This window comes from Eublepharis macularius, chromosome 12 (genome assembly GCF_028583425.1).
Source record: "Eublepharis macularius isolate TG4126 chromosome 12, MPM_Emac_v1.0, whole genome shotgun sequence".
Taxonomy (NCBI): domain Eukaryota; kingdom Metazoa; phylum Chordata; class Lepidosauria; order Squamata; family Eublepharidae; genus Eublepharis; species Eublepharis macularius.
Window position 1 is genome coordinate 15,425,036 of NC_072801.1, and position 16,315 is coordinate 15,441,350.

Genomic DNA, 16,315 nt, shown 5'->3' on the forward strand with positions numbered 1-16,315 from the left:
CCTTTTTATTTGGTGGGAAGTGGCTGAGCGGAGAAGAGACTGTGAAATGAGCCACCTGCCCTGCTTCAGCAGATCTCTCTGGGTGCTTCTCTCCGCAGTTCCAAGGCAACGCTGCACTCTTTGAGGCCGTGGAGCTGCAAGACCTGGACAAAGTTCAAGAGCTGCTTAGGCAGTACAGCCTGGAGGAGCTGGACCTAAACACCCCCAACAGTGAGGGGCTACTACCCCTGGACATCGCCATCATGACCAACAATGCACCCATCGCCAAGACGCTGCTGCTGGCCGGAGCCAAGGAGAGCCCGCACTGTAAGTCGCCCTTCGGTGGCCCTGCTAGCCATGTGCTCTTCCAGCTTACTCTCGCCATTGCTCTTAGGAGCATGGGAGGAACTCTGGTTGTTGTGGTTTCCTGATCAACAGGGACTGCGAATGCCGTTTTATGCTCCTCTTCTCCATTTTCTTCTCACAGCAACCCTGTGAGGTAGGTTCAGCTGAGAGTGTGTGATGGGTCCAAGACCATCCAGCAAACTTCCCTGGCAGAGTGGGAATTCGAACCTGGGTCTCCCTGACTGTTTATTTTGTTTTTGTTTCCCCAATAAGGATCCAAAGTGGCTTATAATACAAAACATAGGAATAAGATAGCACCAATGGGGGAGGTCTGAGTGTAGAGCAGGTCTTCCTCCCTCTCTCTTCTCACTTCCTCCCTCCCTCTGCTAGCAGATCTTGAAGCCCTTGATTTCTATAGGCTACAAACCTCAAGCTAAAAGCCAAAGGATAAAAGCCCTTTCGCTGTTGCTCTTTGGTTCATACCTCATGGCATGCCCAAGCTTTAAATACCTGTAGGAGAGGAGAGACGAATGCAGCTAGAACGTACTCAGCCACTACTAGCCAGCTAGGAGGGTAGTTTCCGTTTCTTCACTTGCCTACTGATAGTTTCTCCTATTACTGTGGCACTGTGGTGTGAGAAATCATACCTACTAAACTCTTGTGTAGTCTGGAATGGTTAAAAAAACAGGAGTGGTTCCTGGGCTTGAGGAGCTGGGTGTCTTGCAGTCGAGATTCGAAAGCGTAGCTTTCAGTCTATGATGGTATTCAAAAGAAAGGTATGACGAGGGCAGTTGCAGAAGCAAATCCTTGAGAAACTGCAGATGTCAGTCAATCACACTGGATGTTAGGAGGGGGAGGCAGTGAGGAACCCATAAGGAGCGATGGTTCCATTCTTTGCTGCCTTTGCAGCTCATAGTGGCATGTTCTAAGGAAGATCACACAGAATCACAGAGTTGGAAGGGGCCATACAGACCTTCTAGTCCAACCCCCTGCCCAATGCAGGATGAGCCTAAAGCATCCCTGACAAATATTCATCCAGCCTCTTCTTGAAAACTGCCAGTGAAGGGGAGCTCACCACCTCCCTAGACAGCTGATTCCACCTTTGAACTACTCTGACCGTGAAAAAGTTTTTCTTAATATCGGGCTGGTACCTTTCTGCATGTAATTTAAGCCCATTGCAGGGCCGGATCGACAGGGAGGCAGGGGGGTAGTTTGCCCCCGGTGCCATCAAAGAGGGGGAGCCAGGCATAGCTGCCAGCCCCCAGGAGCACGCAGGCGGCTGAGCAGAGGGCAGTGGGAGCCCGCCCGCGCCATTTGCCTGCTGCGAGAGCAGGGGGCGTGGAGCAAGCCTGCCGCCCCATCAGTGTGCCACCCGCACAGCAAGCCGGCTGGGAGGCCGCCCACGCCATTCACCTGCCCCGCAGGACAAGGGGCCCGTGGAAAGCCGGACATCCCCTCAGCGGGGCAGGCAAATGGCACGGGTGGCCTCCCAGCTACCCGCGCTGCCGCCGCCAGCTCTGCAGTGCACTGGGGTAGCTAGCTTGCCGCGCAGGGCAGCACACTCCACAGTGCATGATGACATCACAGAAGTGACATCATCACAGAGCGCCGGGAGCGCACATGCACCTCCGGACTTGGGTTGCCCTGGGCGCCGGCAACCCTAGATCCAGCCCTGGCCCGTTGCTTCGGGTCCTATCCTCTGCTGCCAACTGGAACAGCTCCTTAGCCTCCTTTGAATGACAGCCTTTCAATTATTTAAAGAGAGCAATCATGTTCCCCCTCAATCTCCTCTTCTGCAAACTAAACGTTCCCAAGGCCCTCAGCCTTTCCTCGTAGGGCTCAGTCTCCAGACCCCTGATCATCCTCGTCGCTCTAGTCTGCACCCTCTCAGTTTTGTCCACATCCTTTTTGAAGTGAGGCCTCCAGAACTGCACACAGTACTCCAGGTGCAGCTTGACCAGGGCAGTATAGAGAGGGACTATGACCTCCTACGATTTCGATGCAATGGCCCTTTTGATACAACCCAAGACTGAGTTTGCCTTTTTTCCCACTGCAGCACACTGACTGCTCATATTTAGTTTACAGTCCACTCTTACCCCAAGATCCCTTTCACATATACTACTGCCCAGAAGTGTATCCCCCATCCAGTATTTGTGCTTCCCGTTTTTGTGGCCCAGCTGTAATACTGTGCACTTGTCTTTGTTGAATTGCATCCTATTCACAGCTGCCCACTTCTCCAGAGTATTCAGGTCTTATTGAACTTTAACTATCTTCTTGGGTGTTTGCCACTCCTCCCAATTTGGTATCATCAGCAAATTTAATGAGTCGCCCGTTTACCCGTTCATCCAGATAATTGATAAAAATATTGAAAAATACCGGGCCCAGAACCAAGCCCTGTGGCACCCCGCTGGACACCTCCCTCCAATCTGATGAAATGCCATTGACCACCTCTCTTTGGGTGCGGTCCTCTAACCAGTTCCCTATCCACCAAACTGTCCTGTAGTCCAGTCCGCAGTCTTCCAGTTTGCCCATTAGAATGTCATGGGGGACCTTATCAAAAGCTTTACTGATATCCAGGTAAATCATGCTGACAGAGTTCCCACGATCCAGTAAGTTTGTCATTCGATCAAAGAAGGAAACCAGGTTGGTCTGACAAGATCTGTTGGGGAAAAAACCATGTTGACTTCCCCAGATCACTAAGCGATCCTTCAGATGCTTACAGATCAATCCCTTTAAAATCTGCTCTAATACCTTCCCAGTAGCAAGGCAGCCTCTTTTTTGGTTTCACATTATGAGAAACAAGGCAGCAGAAATGGGAATGGTTTGAGTAGATTCTCTTGTGTTACTGAAATCCCCGCATCATATGAATGACTGAGAGCTAAGCAACGTGACGAATGACACTTGAATGGCAAATGAACAGACTCACATGTATTACTCCTTGTTCATTTGCGCTCCACTTGCTCAAGTAAATGGCAAGTGAACAGACTCACGTGAATTCCGCCCTGTTCACTTGCGCCCCACTTGCTCACGTAAACGGCAAGTGAACAGACTCACATGTATTCCTCCCTCTCCACTTGCGCTCCACTTGATCACGTAAATGACAAGTGGACAGACTCACGTGTATTCCTCCCTGTTCACTTGCGCTCCACTTGCACTCCACTTGATCACATAGTTGAGCACAAGTGGAGCACAAGTGGAGCGCAAATGAACAGGGAGGAATACATGTGAGTCTGTTCACTTGCTATTCAAGTGTCATTCGTCACTTGTAGCTTGGCCCCGAATCAACGCAGAAGTGTGTCTTCCTCGAGTAGCCCTGCTTGGCTTGGCTTCTGCCACGTGAAATGTTCAGTCTTCTCTGATCACGTGAAGTGAAATGTAAAGAAGAGGAAGAGATTCAACCTCGCCTCAGAGCAGCAGGGAAATGTCTGTCTGGCTGCTGGTTATTTGCAGATAGAAACGAATGGTTTCTTCGTGGCGCTGCTGGCATTCGGGCGAGGAACATAATGCCCCTTTCTTTCAGCGAAGGCATTCCTGTGAATGGGAGAGCAGAAGAGGGGAGTGACTTTGAATAGATATTTATTAGCACTCTGTCCCGGGAGATGGGGATTTTTCTCCCACAAGCTTTCAGACACACACACACTCTAAATAGGTTGTGCTGGCTACAACCACTGGGGTCTCCTGCTTGCTGGGTGGCCCACACAGCAAGTAGCCACAGGCCTAGCTGGCAGGGTGTGCGATAATGGAGTGCAGTGAAAGGATCTAGTGAACTTGGAAAGAGGAGTGTGTGTCTTTGCTGTCTGGCCATAGGAGCCAGGCAAGCTCAGAGGTCCCACTGACTAGAGAGCAAGCAGGGTGTGTGTATGCGTGTGTTGTGTGTGTGTTTGCCTCTTGTTCTGAATGCTTGTTGGCTGAGGAAGGGCAAGTATCCCATGTATGCAACTTGCAGAGGTTGTGCTCCAGTTGTGGATCGTGTGCTACAGGTTACACGTATGGCTTTTCAAATGGCAACCAATCAAGGAGAGGCGACTGGCCAACCCATGTGGTTACAGGACTCTTGGTGTGTGTGTGTGTGGGGGGACTTATCAGCAAATAAGCTGAGTTCCCCGGCTGCTGCAGTTGCCCTCACTAATACACTGCTGCAGCAGCCCCCAGTATCAAGGCAGGCAGAGGTGTGTGTATGTGGTCAGTGCTAAAGCTTCTTTAGGTGTTGCTTATCAGCTTAATATTAATTCTGGTGATGGAGGGTAGGAAGGTTCCTCCTCTAAGCTTCTTTGTCCTTAGATACTGGAAGCAGAAGGGGGATCTCCAAACAGCACACTTTGGCCATTGTCACACTGCTTACCGGCCACGGAACATCGTGCCGAGCTCCCGGAATAACAGCATCTTCCTGGCACAATTTCGGATGTTCCATGGCCAGTAAGCAGTGTGAAAACGGCCTTGGTTTTCTGAGGTCTTCCAAGAAGGTATTAGTTCCTGCTGGAGGCAAAACTGCAGAATGCAATTTGAATGCTTATCATCATCTTTGTTTTAAAGTGGCAGACGCTGCATGATCCTTCTGGCTGGGATGTACTGGCCATAGAGAGAACTCAGTTGCCTAGAGAGCCCCAGATCTCCTGAGGGTTGGGGACACTTTTTGAGTATCTGAATCTGCAGTCAGAATTGTTGGCCTGCAGAGGTAGTTGAAGGTCTAACTCTGGGGAACCGCTTCTTTTTTTAAAAAAGAAAAGCTCTGTCGGCACACACTTTCATTGCTGGTGGACCTGCCCTAAAATCCAGTCCTACTGGGTGAAGTTCCTCTTGCGTGTTTCCAAGATGACAGGGTATAAGGTTCCTTTATCACCTGAAACAGCATAAAAGGATCCCCCGGGGTCTTTCCGTCCTGTTTGTTCCTAGGCACATGTTTTCCTCCTCCTCTCTTCTTGTGCATCATCGTAACCGTTTTTTCCTCCCCCCCCCCTCCTTTCCAAAGTTGTAAGCCTGGAGAGCCGGGCTTTGCACCTGTCAACGCTGGTCCGGGAGGCCGAGCAGCGGGTGAACGATCTCACGGCGCAGGTGGTGAACGAGGTGCCCACTGCAGACGGCTCAGAAAAGGAGAAGCAGCTGAAAGCCTGGGAGTGGCGCTATCGGCTTTACAAGCGCATGAACGCTGGCTTTGAGCACGCTCGTGAGTTTCTAGTGGGGCACAGGACACCCTTTCCCCAAGTAGATCAAGAATAAGGAGTGTGTTGACTCCATAGGGTGGTTGAGATGCAAAGACTTGCAACTAGGCATCCTAGCAGCTGAAGATCATCCCAAGCCACCGCTTGAGCATTGGAAGCAGGGTTCACCTTCCTGAGCACCCCTGAAAAGCGATTCCAATGGCTGACTCTTATGCCTAGGACAACCTTCCAGAATGTCTGGATGATGACCACTCCCTTCAAGCCCCTCCTTAGTCCCCAACTTTTGACACAACCAGGTGGCCCCTCTTCCTTAGTGAAGCTAACCCTAAGCAAATGGGTAATTGGATTGGTAAGTCCATGAAAACTTACGCTGAAATTAAATTGTGCTGGCCCTTAAGATGCCTGTTTTTGCTACAGCAGGCTGGCTCAGCTGCCCCTCTACTTCTTCCCTCCCTTCTGTTCTTTATCCCTGGCTTCACTTGGTTATGTCAAATTATAAATCGTACGCTCCTAGGGATAGGGTCTTCTTGCAGTCTGTAGATTACCATTTACATTGTTGGTGCACTAATAATACTAACAAAAATAATAATGTGCTTAGTTAGTTCATGATAGAAGAAAACATCTTAGAAGACTGTGGTGGGCCACATGCAGCAAGAAGAAGGGTTAAAGTACACCATGTCAGATCATTTTGGTTTTCAGTAGAATCAAACCCAGATGGCTCCAAGCAGTAGTAGGTGAAAGCAACACTTCTTTCCTTTTAAGCCATGTGATTTTTTTTAAAAAAGGGAAAATCCTTTCTAACAGGCACAGTGAGTTCTTAAATAGGAAGGCCCAGCTGCCAGGCTTCGCTGAAAGAAACATTTCTGTGTTGCAAACCTGCTATTTCTGATTGTACATCCCCATTTGCAGGGACCTCTAATGTTGCAGGAAAAATATAGGAAACTCAGAGTCTTTTATTCTACCCTCTTGTGCTGATTCAATCTCCCCTATACTCACACTACATGTAGAATTCAGTACATTTCTCAGGAGCACCCCCCCCACGTTTTTTTTGCACAAAGAAAGCCACCTCGAGTCTTTCTGCCTCACCTCTTGGGGCCTGTCTCCGTGCATGTGATAATTCTGATTAGAAACCAGAGTGAAGAATCCTTCCACCCTTGGACGTGTCCCCATTGACATTTATGCTCTCTATTCTCAGGAGTTCCAGATCCACCCACGAATGTTCACCTATCAGTGGCCAGCAGCACTTCTGTGGAAGTTGTCTTCCAGGAGCCTCTGAGTGTCAACTCAGCTGTAGTCACCAAGTACAAAGGTAACGTTGTGAGTTGCCAGTAGCAGTATTTCCCAAGGATTTTAGTTAAAGGGCCCACTCAGTTGACTTTCCCCCTCTTGGACTGGAAATCCTCTCCTAGTTGGTTCCTGGAGATGTACTTTCGTGATTGATTTCTCCAGCAGCTTAAGACTCAACAAGAAAAGTGGACTTTAAAGGAAGTTAATAAATAGTTTCAAAGTTACTAATGCACGGATAGCGACTGAAGATGGGAAAGCTCCAAGTTAAAAAAGAACAGTATCACCATAGTTCGTAAAGGATGTAAAAATCAACACCTAACCTTTAGTCCAGCTGTCTTAGATAATACGGTGGTTTTAATTTCGTAATTAACAAGTTTCTAGCCCTCATGAGTGAAGATTTCTGGGTTTGCTCTGCATAAAAGCTCAGAAACCAGAACAAACCTGTATAGATGTTCCAGGACTTTTCCCCTTCACGTCATGCCAGTTCATTTCCCTCAGTTACCAGTGACATGCAAATACCAAATCCTGTCTCTCTCTCTTCCTCTCATTATTGACAGCATTTTGTTCATTTGAAGTAACTTTTAAAAATGGAGTTGATGCATTTTCTCTCTGCCTAAAACTGTATATGGAGAAAAGATTCCCAGTTGTGGATGCTGAAGAACTTCCGAATAGAAGTTTACATGCTTCCTGTCCTAGGCCAGCCCCTTTGGCTGAATCTCTCTCTCCACTTTGCCATCATCATAGTAATAATCAGGGCTTTTTTTCAGCGGGAATGCAGTGGAACGGAGTTCCAGAACCTCTTGAAAATGGTCACATGGCTGGTGGCCCCGCCACCTGATCTCCAGACAGAGGGGAGTCCAGATCAGGGGGCGGGGCCACCAGCCATGTGACCGTTTTCACCAAGGGCGATTTAAACTTTTAAAAACTCCCCCCTTGTTCCAGCTGACCCAAAGTGACGTCAGTGTGTGGTCCCGGGAGCATGTGCGCACTTTGCGCACACACATGTGGTACCAGGGGCACCACCTCCCGCCAAGAGTTGTCCCCTGTGCTGGCAACCCACTGAGTACCACCACCTCTTTTCCTAGTAAAAAAGCCCTGATAATAATAATAACATTCGATTTATATACCGCCCTTCAGGACAACTTAACGCCCACTCAGAGCGGTTTACAAAGTATGCCATTATTATCCCCACAACAAAACACCCTGTGAGGTGGGTGGGGCTGAGAAAGCTTTGAGAAGCTGTGTGACTGACCCAAGGCCACCCAGCTGGCTTCAAGCGGAGAAGTGAGGGATCAAACCCGGCTCTCCAGATTAGAGTCCTGCTGCTCTTAACCACTACACCAAACTGGCTCTCATGTGCTGCTCTGGAATTTTTGCATAAAGATGATTGACCTTCCCTGAGGAATGTGATTAGGAAAGAAGCAGGATTTTTTCCCCCAGTGGCCAAATGCTGGTGGCCCCACCCAAGGCAAAGGCACCTTTCGTCTTGGTCCACCCTTCCCCAGAGCTGAGTACCATAACTCAGTCCTATCTTCCGATTGCTGTTTGGATCCCGTCTTTTTGGTTTTAACACCTGCTCCCCCCCAGCATAGATTCCCCATCAGTATAAACCCTGTTGTGCCCGGTCGTAATGCAGGATTTCAGAAGAATGTCCCCTTTTCCAGTCACCGTCAAATCCTGCCACGGAATCTAATTTGCCTGTTTCCCACGCACCCCAGCCCACCCCTCTCTCCGTTGCCTTTGTTTGCTCCACCTGTTCTGTGCTGTCTTTTATCTCTGGGTTCATCAGTCTGCCTGTTGAGCCTTCTCTTGCTGGCCTGCCTTTTGCTTTCCATGTGTGGATGATGGATGTCTTCTCTGCTGAGACAGACAGTTGAAGTATCCCTAGTTAGAGAGGCTTCTTGGCCAGATAGCAGGCAGCTATTACATTGCAAGTTTAGCTGGGGCTGGTGGTGGGGGGGCTTTGAATATGGGAAAGGTGTGCCCTGTTGTTGCTCTCTCTTGCAGTTAACACCTCCCCCCGCCCCCCCCAGCTCTTCCATTCCTTTTTTTCTCAGACATTTTTCCAGCCCGCACAGCTGGCCTTGCCGTAGCTGGTTCTTCAGTTTCATAGTCAATCCCTTCGCAGCAGCTGGTCCATCCCTGGCAGCCCTCTAATCTAGCCTTGTCTGCCTGCCAAGCGCTACCTCCTTCTCCTTGCTGATGAAAGACTCCCGGTTACTGACAGCGTGGCTGTGCTTCTCTCTTTGTTTGCAGTCGAGTGGAGCTGCTCCCCCACCTTCTCCCCACCACTGGGCGAGGTGGTGATCGACAAGCTGAAAAACCTACACGTCACCATCAGTGGCCTTGTCTCGGTGAGTGAGTGGCTCCTTTGAAGGCAAAAAACCCTGTCTCTGCTGAGGCCCCCCCAGTTGACTTGTTCTCAGGGCCAAGCTACAAGTGACGAATTACACTTGAATGGCGAGTGAACAGACTCACGTGTATTCCTCCCTGTTCACTTGCACTCCACTCGATCATCGAGTGGAGTGCAAGTGGCGCACAAGTGAACAGGGAGGAATACACATGAGTGATTGAGTGGAGTGCAAGTGAACAGGGAGGAATACATGTGAGTGATCGAGTGGAGTGCAATTGGAGCACAAGTGAACAGGGAGGAATGCACGTAAGTGATTGAGTGGAGTGCAAGTGAACAGGGAGGAATACACGTGAGTGATTGAGTGGAGTGCAGGTGGAGTGCAAGTGAATAGGGAGGAATACATGTGAGTCAGTTCACTTGCCGTTCAAGCATCATTCGTCACTTCGAGCTTGGCCCTTAGTTGCCAAAATGGAAGGCCATGCAGCAACGACCACTCTGCCCCTAGTCGCATCAAGTCACACACAGACATTGAAATACGATTTCCAGTCTGTTTTCCTTAAGGGACTATACTTGTTGGAGGGACTGGGACTCCTTGCACACACACCCCAGGCACTCAACTTAAGCATGCAACACTTGTGGGCTCGCTTTAGCCCTCCACGATATGATGCATGAGACTGCTGCAAACTGAGGCCTCACCCTGTGCATTGAAGGGAATTTCTTCCAGTACAGACCCAAACAGGGAATTGGGAACTTCTCTAAATTCTATGTTCTTCTCAGCTAATGTTTTCCTTGGCTAAGTGGAAACAGCTTGCGCTCCCCTCTTGCTACCAGGGCCATAAAGACAAGCTTTACTGCTAGAAAATCCAAATGATCTGCTAGAGCAGTGGTTCCCATCCTTTTTGGTATGGTAACCCACAAGTCCAAATTTACTTGGTATAGTGATCCACTTTTTTAGAAAAAAGCCGAGTATGCACAAATCAAAAGCTTGGGACCCGCTTTCCCAGTGCCTGGGCCCACAGTGCTACGGCAATGCATTGAGGCGTAGTACTTTCTCGAGTGGTCTACAGTGGTGCAGCTGGCACTAATGGGAAGAAGCTCTTTCCTGGTGGCAGTGAGGGTGGCTTTCTTTTTTTGGATGACTCCTGATAGAAAGGGGCTTCTTTCTCAGCCTTCCTGTTTGGGTCCTGTCTGGTTCACAAGCAGGTAGTTGCTGGCTGTGCATGTTAGAGAGCTGGGTGGCTCTTCTCTCTGACAGTCGCTGGCGAAGGGGGCCAAGAGGGAGGAGGAGCAGAAGCAGTACGTCGTGGGGGCCAGTGCTTGCCAAATGGCATGGAACAGAGCCCACCAAGAGGTGGTTTGGTGCATTGTGGGCACATGGGCTGGATTGCACCTGAGCATAGCAACACTAAAGCCCTTGTTGAAACTGCAGCTGGAAGATTGTATATTGTATGTTCTGTCCACAATGTAAATATAAAAAACCTTACTAGACATATTAGCCATGGGTTCTAGCCTAGGCGACTCCTAAGCCCGTATCTCCTTTTTGTGGATGTTACAGAGGTCCTTCTGGGCGAATAGTATGTTACATATATATATGTAGTTCTTTTTTTTCAGTTAGTATATGTACCTATTATTACTTATATAATTTTTATATTTTTAACTAAGATAAGCAATATAGTTAGTGTAGATAGTTAAGATAAGTAAAGAGATTTGATTATGTATAATATAGATATACATTATAGATTTTAAGAATTTATATGATACACCTTTTAGATTAAGTTGGGTATGGAAAACTGCTGGGAGTCACCAGAAAAAGGGGGGGGATGGGGAAAATGCAATGGGGTGGATAATGATAACGATTTTTATGTTTATGTTTGTAAACCCATCCAATAAAAAAATCTTTAAAAAAAAAACAGAGGTCCTTCTGGGCACAAGCACTCCAAAACTGTGGGCAACAGTGCCTCTGGCTGTTCTTGAGCACAAAGGAGAATACCAGCAGGCTAGCAGTGGAGGAGGGAACCTCATTTCATGCTCTTTCATAAGTGTTAGGAAGCATTTTCTCTTCTTGATAATTCTGGGCACTTATGAACACATCGGTGCCATTTAGATTTCCCCCCGCACCAATTTTTCTTTGTCCTCGGCCTCGTTTGCCCGCTGCTGTTTAATCCTCCTTGAATTTTTTCCTATGACATCACAGTGCTGCATCTAACGTGATGACGCCACTTTATGTTCACGGGTTGCCGGTATCTAATTCGTTGAAGCAAATTGATTGAGCAAATGACCTGGGAGTGTAGGTAGATGAGACCCAGGAATTGGGAGGGCAACGGAGGAGAGAAATGGAACCAAGAAAGAAGCAGCAGCTGGGACAGGAAAGTGAGCCAAAGTAGCCCCCCCCCCCACCAAACTTTGGAGCCTTCCTCTGACTCAAATGCCTCTTCCTCTGGCATATATTTTGTGGGGTAAGCAAACATAGGAAGCTGTCGAATCCTGAGCCAGACCGCTTATCTCAGCGTTGTCTGTTGGGAGCGCAGCGGCTCTCCACAGCTCAGGAACAGACATCCCAGCTCTGGAAGCACCAGGGATGAATTGTGGGACTTTCTGCCTGCACAGCACCACTGAGCTATGTTGGGGTTTCCGTTCACCTCTTTTTATTTTTCAAGCAAACACTGAAATTAGAGAACACTTGGCGTACTCCTAATGAAAGGAAATTGTGCTTGGATCGCCACTTTTCACAAAATGCAAAGGGCAGAAATAGTTCCTGGTTCTCAGCATATCTACCACGTACAATATCAATTGCTCTGGACAGTAAAGAGGGAAGTATCTTGAGGCAGAAATTTCTGTGCCCTGAAGAAATCAAGGGAGAGGTACTCACTAAGCCATGCAGTCTGTGTTTTTTGTTCTTTATGCCATCCCCCCCTGCCCCCAGTTGGCACTCTAGCTCACCTCCCCCGCCCTTGACCTATAAATCAGAAGTTGCTTCTCCCCCCAGTGCCGCCACCTGCAAAGATCAAACCCTCTCCACCAACTCCATGGCTAATTGGAGATGAAAATCAGTGACTCCGCTACAGCCCGCAAGTGTATGGAGGTTACAGGCTGGCTGGGTCCTGCCCCTACCCCTGCCGTTTTATTTCTCTGGGAACTACAGGACCCATGCTGCCTGTCAGCTGTCCCTTCCCCATTGTGCAGAGGACAGCTTCCAAGAGCACAAACAGGAGCAAGAGGACATGCGTTTGAAATAAAAGGGCCTTAGGCTGGCTTGGTTTCCCCAACTCTCCTCTCTCTTTGCAAGCAGAGAAAAGAAGGCCTAAATTAAACAGGTTATTCCCAACGGAAATATTTTCAAAGCCAGTTGTGAAACAACAGCTAACCTTATTGCTCAGCCGGCTGGGGCTGGGGCCCTAAATAAAAGTTTAATTTTTGGCCACGAGCCTTTGAAAAACTCTCCTGTAAATAAGAAACAGGACTGATGGGTCTGGACAGATTGAGGCCCTGGATTTGGATAGTTGAGAAAGTCTCTGACATGGCTTAATGGGCTGTGATTACAGCCCACTTCATTGCAGTGAAATACTATTTATCCCGGAGCAGAGGCAAATGAAAAAGGCATTTCTTTTAGGCAACCCATGATGCTGGGTGGTCTTTGGGTTAATTACCTGCATGCCCATCTGAATATCCAGAAAGTTAATCTAGCTTTGGCTTGCACCTGGAACTGTGCCCCTGGAAGCCATGGTACAAGGTAATGACCGCCATGTGCCAGGACCTGGGACTCTCAAATGCTGCTGCTGTCTTCCTGACCCAAAATGCACTCTGCCTCACCACTGATGGGTAATGCAAAATGCGAGGAGGGTCCTGCTTGCAGTGGGAAGGCCACAGCAGGACGTTGGGCCTCCAGATTCTGGCTTGTAGCAGTGATGTCATCATGACAGACTTCTGGGAAGCCCTTGCACTACCGGGATTATTTTGTACCAAGCACGGGCGCCACACAATCTGGAATCGAATCAGGAATAAATCCACAGGATCCAGACTGTTGGAATCTGGTGAACAATCTGGGTTTTCCCAAAGTTCTTTGGTAACTCAAATCTGCATGGAAGGGGTCATCAAAGAGTCATTAGCCTGAAGGGCCCTACAACACCATTGTGATAGCCTTGCGCTGTTTTGACAAGGTCACTATGGGCCGTGGGGGTGGAGGGTGGTGAATCACACCTGCTCTACTTTTCCTTCATCGGTAGCTGATCATGAAGAACATCTGGGAAGAGGCAGCTGAAAGCAGTCCTTTACCTGCCTGGTGGCTGAGTCACAGGTTGTTCTCTCCCCCCTGTGACTGTTTCTCCCTTGCCCTTTCCCCACAGGGTACTGCTTATTACGTCCAAGTTTCTGCCTACAACATGAAGGGCTGGGGACCGCCTCAAACTTCAATACCACCCTTTGCTATTCCCTCAAGTAAGTGAGAATACTGAGACGCGTTGTATATGTCTTGATGCTCCTTTGCTGACCTCAAGATCAGATGCGCATACTTGAGTTTTGTGGCTTTCCTGTGGTATCTAGATCCGGCAGATCTGGAGGTCACATGCATGGGGTGGGGTGGGGAGAGAACTGTGCATCACTTCTTTTGTGAGAATTGCCTGGTCATGAGAGAAGTATATTCAGGATATTTGAATAATTACAAGTTTGGATCAATAGTTTGAATATCATCAGGGCTTTTTTTCTGGGAAAAGAGGTGGTGGAACTCAGTGGGTTGCCCTCGGAGAAAATGGTCACATGGCTGGTGGCCCCACCCCCTGATCTCCAGACAGATCAGGGGGCGGGGCCACCAGCCATGTGACCATTTTCAAGAGGTTCCGGAACTCCGTTCCCCCTGAAAAAAAGCCCTGAATATCTTGATGAGAAAATTCACTGTTTAACACATTCTCAGGTGAAATTCCTCCCCCATTGCACTTTTTTTGGGGAGGGGGAAGGAACAATGCATAAAGAAGTAGCTCTTTTAGGACATTGTCACCTACACATTAGTAAATGGTCTCTCCAAAGAAGAGACCATTTGCAAGCTTCCATCACCACCACCACCCCTATAAACCAAAGGCTCCTGGTGTTTAAAACAACCCCAGAAAAAAATCAATCATGTTTTGCAATGCAGGTGGGTTTTTTTACCTCAGAAATGTAATGTGTTAGGGAGAGGTATTGGCGTTGTTTTTTTAAAAAGCTTTAAGTGCTCTAGAGAGATACAGCCCCTCCCTCCTTTCACAGGAAGATGGACTGAGAGCACCACGCAGAACTTGTGCGATTTATTCAACAAGCAAAAAAGGCAGGTGGAATGTAAACCAAAAATTTTAAAAAAATGTTTATCTAGTCTTCAGCTGTTTGAAACAAGTTCTGAAAGTTCGAAACACACATTCTTCAACCACCAAAACTATTTTGGAGAGACGTCTTTCCACCCTGAGATATCTGGCATGGGGTAGTGCATACACCCCAACTACAATTTGTGTAGGTTTGTTCACCGGAACTGGCACACGTGCATTGTTGAAACAGGTTCTCAGATTCTCCTCTGTTGATGGCCACTTTCAGATAAGGCCTTGCGGTCCAAAAAAGGCAGTGGCTGGAGGAAGAATCCATGCCTCCTAGGGCTGCGAATCTGTTGTGAACAAGTTGGGGATTGCTTTGGAGTTAGTCTAGCTGTTTTGCTTTGTATCTTGGTGCAGTGTAATTACCTAACATAAGCTATAACATTCAGCCCACATTCGAACATAAATGGTGGCTGGCTTTCACATATTAAATAAAATATTTCTCCCCTAAATAATTAAAAAAACAACTTTTGTCACGTAAAAGTGTGAGGCACCTCCCTGGGTGTTTTTAAAAGCACCTAAAAATAGCACCAGGCCTCAGCCAAAGTTAACAGAGCTGCTCTTTCCATGGAAAACAGCAGCATGGGGGAGTGTACAAACCAATTAATGTAAAGTTAATGTAAAAGAGCTGTCCCCGCACACAAACACGCACACACACTCGCCTGTGCTGTTCAGTAGCTCTGCCACCTCATAACTAAGGGCCAAGCTACAAGTGACGAATGACATTTGAACGGCAAGTGAACAGACTCGCGTGTATTCCTCCCTGTTCACTTGCGCTCCATACGTGATCGAGCGGAGTGCAAGTGGAGCGCAAGCGAACAGGGAGGAATACACGCGAGTCTGTTCCCTTGCCGTTCAAGTGTCATTCGTCACTTGTAGCTTGGCCCTAAGAAACGTGGGGGAAGAGGTTCTGTTTATAATATTCGCTGATGTGAATTTGATTCTCACTGTGGGTCTGAAGCCACTTCTACCCAGTCGAGGGCTGGTGGTAGGGACGAGCTTGTGGAAAGACTGAAGAGAGCTCTGACAGACTGGACCCTGTTCACCATAAGTTGCCCTCTCCTCCTGCTGGTGGCAGATGTTAAATCCCATCATCCTGGCCAGCAGTTCCTACTAGTGGTTACTGCTGTGGCCTTTTGCTGCCTCTTTGTTGCATTTCTTAAATCTGAAATGGTGTCATATGATGTAAAGCGAGGGGGCATCTCTGTGTTGCTAGGCTCTGCATTTTGTGCAGGAACAAAAAAATACAGCATCATGTTGGCTCACGCGGCATGTTGAGAATCCCTTCTCAGAATGTTTACCAGGCCTTGGGAATCCCCAGCACACCTGGAAATGCTTCGCCTGTGCATGGTGAAGACTCACCCCAAGAAGCCAGAGTGCAGCTTTTTGTGGTCAGGGAAGAGGAGGGGCCTGTGGTCTGCTTCGCCCCTTTTTGTGGCTAATAAAAAAGCACAATAATATCTAGAGCACATAGTAAGAAAGTGTGTGAACATTTTCTTAATCTGTATAATTTATTCTGGCCACAGAGTTTGTTGTTCATTGCCATACAGTTTCGGGACTACATCAATGCCGAATTTGGGTTTTTCGAGCAGAGCCAAGAATGCAGTTCCGATCGGGCTGCAGACGTAATCTCAGGCAGTGGTCGCCAGCTTCTCCAGAACCCTTTGAACCCCAAGTCTGCAACGTGGGATCTGACACTTCACTGTACATGCTTTCCCCTCCTCCGTCTTTCTCCCGCTCTCTTCTGAATGGCAGCCAAAATGACAATTGTTTTAGAGAAGGCAGTGACCTGGTTGTGAAGATTGCTGGTTTAAGATTAACATAATAACAACAACAACAACATTCGATTTATATACCATCCT

At 48.2% G+C, this 16,315-nt stretch overlaps 1 protein-coding gene across 1 annotated transcript in view; it reads left to right on the forward strand.

Moving 5' to 3' along the window:
• LOC129339059 (ankyrin repeat and fibronectin type-III domain-containing protein 1-like) overlaps positions 1-16,315 on the forward strand; it is an 80,734-nt gene that overhangs the window by 40,562 nt on the left and 23,857 nt on the right. The window contains exons 3-7 of the mRNA XM_054993664.1: positions 99-306; positions 5,294-5,488; positions 6,679-6,792; positions 9,027-9,124; positions 13,467-13,557. Coding sequence (XP_054849639.1) covers positions 99-306; positions 5,294-5,488; positions 6,679-6,792; positions 9,027-9,124; positions 13,467-13,557 — 706 coding nt within the window. The remainder of the gene's footprint in view (positions 1-98; positions 307-5,293; positions 5,489-6,678; positions 6,793-9,026; positions 9,125-13,466; positions 13,558-16,315) is intronic.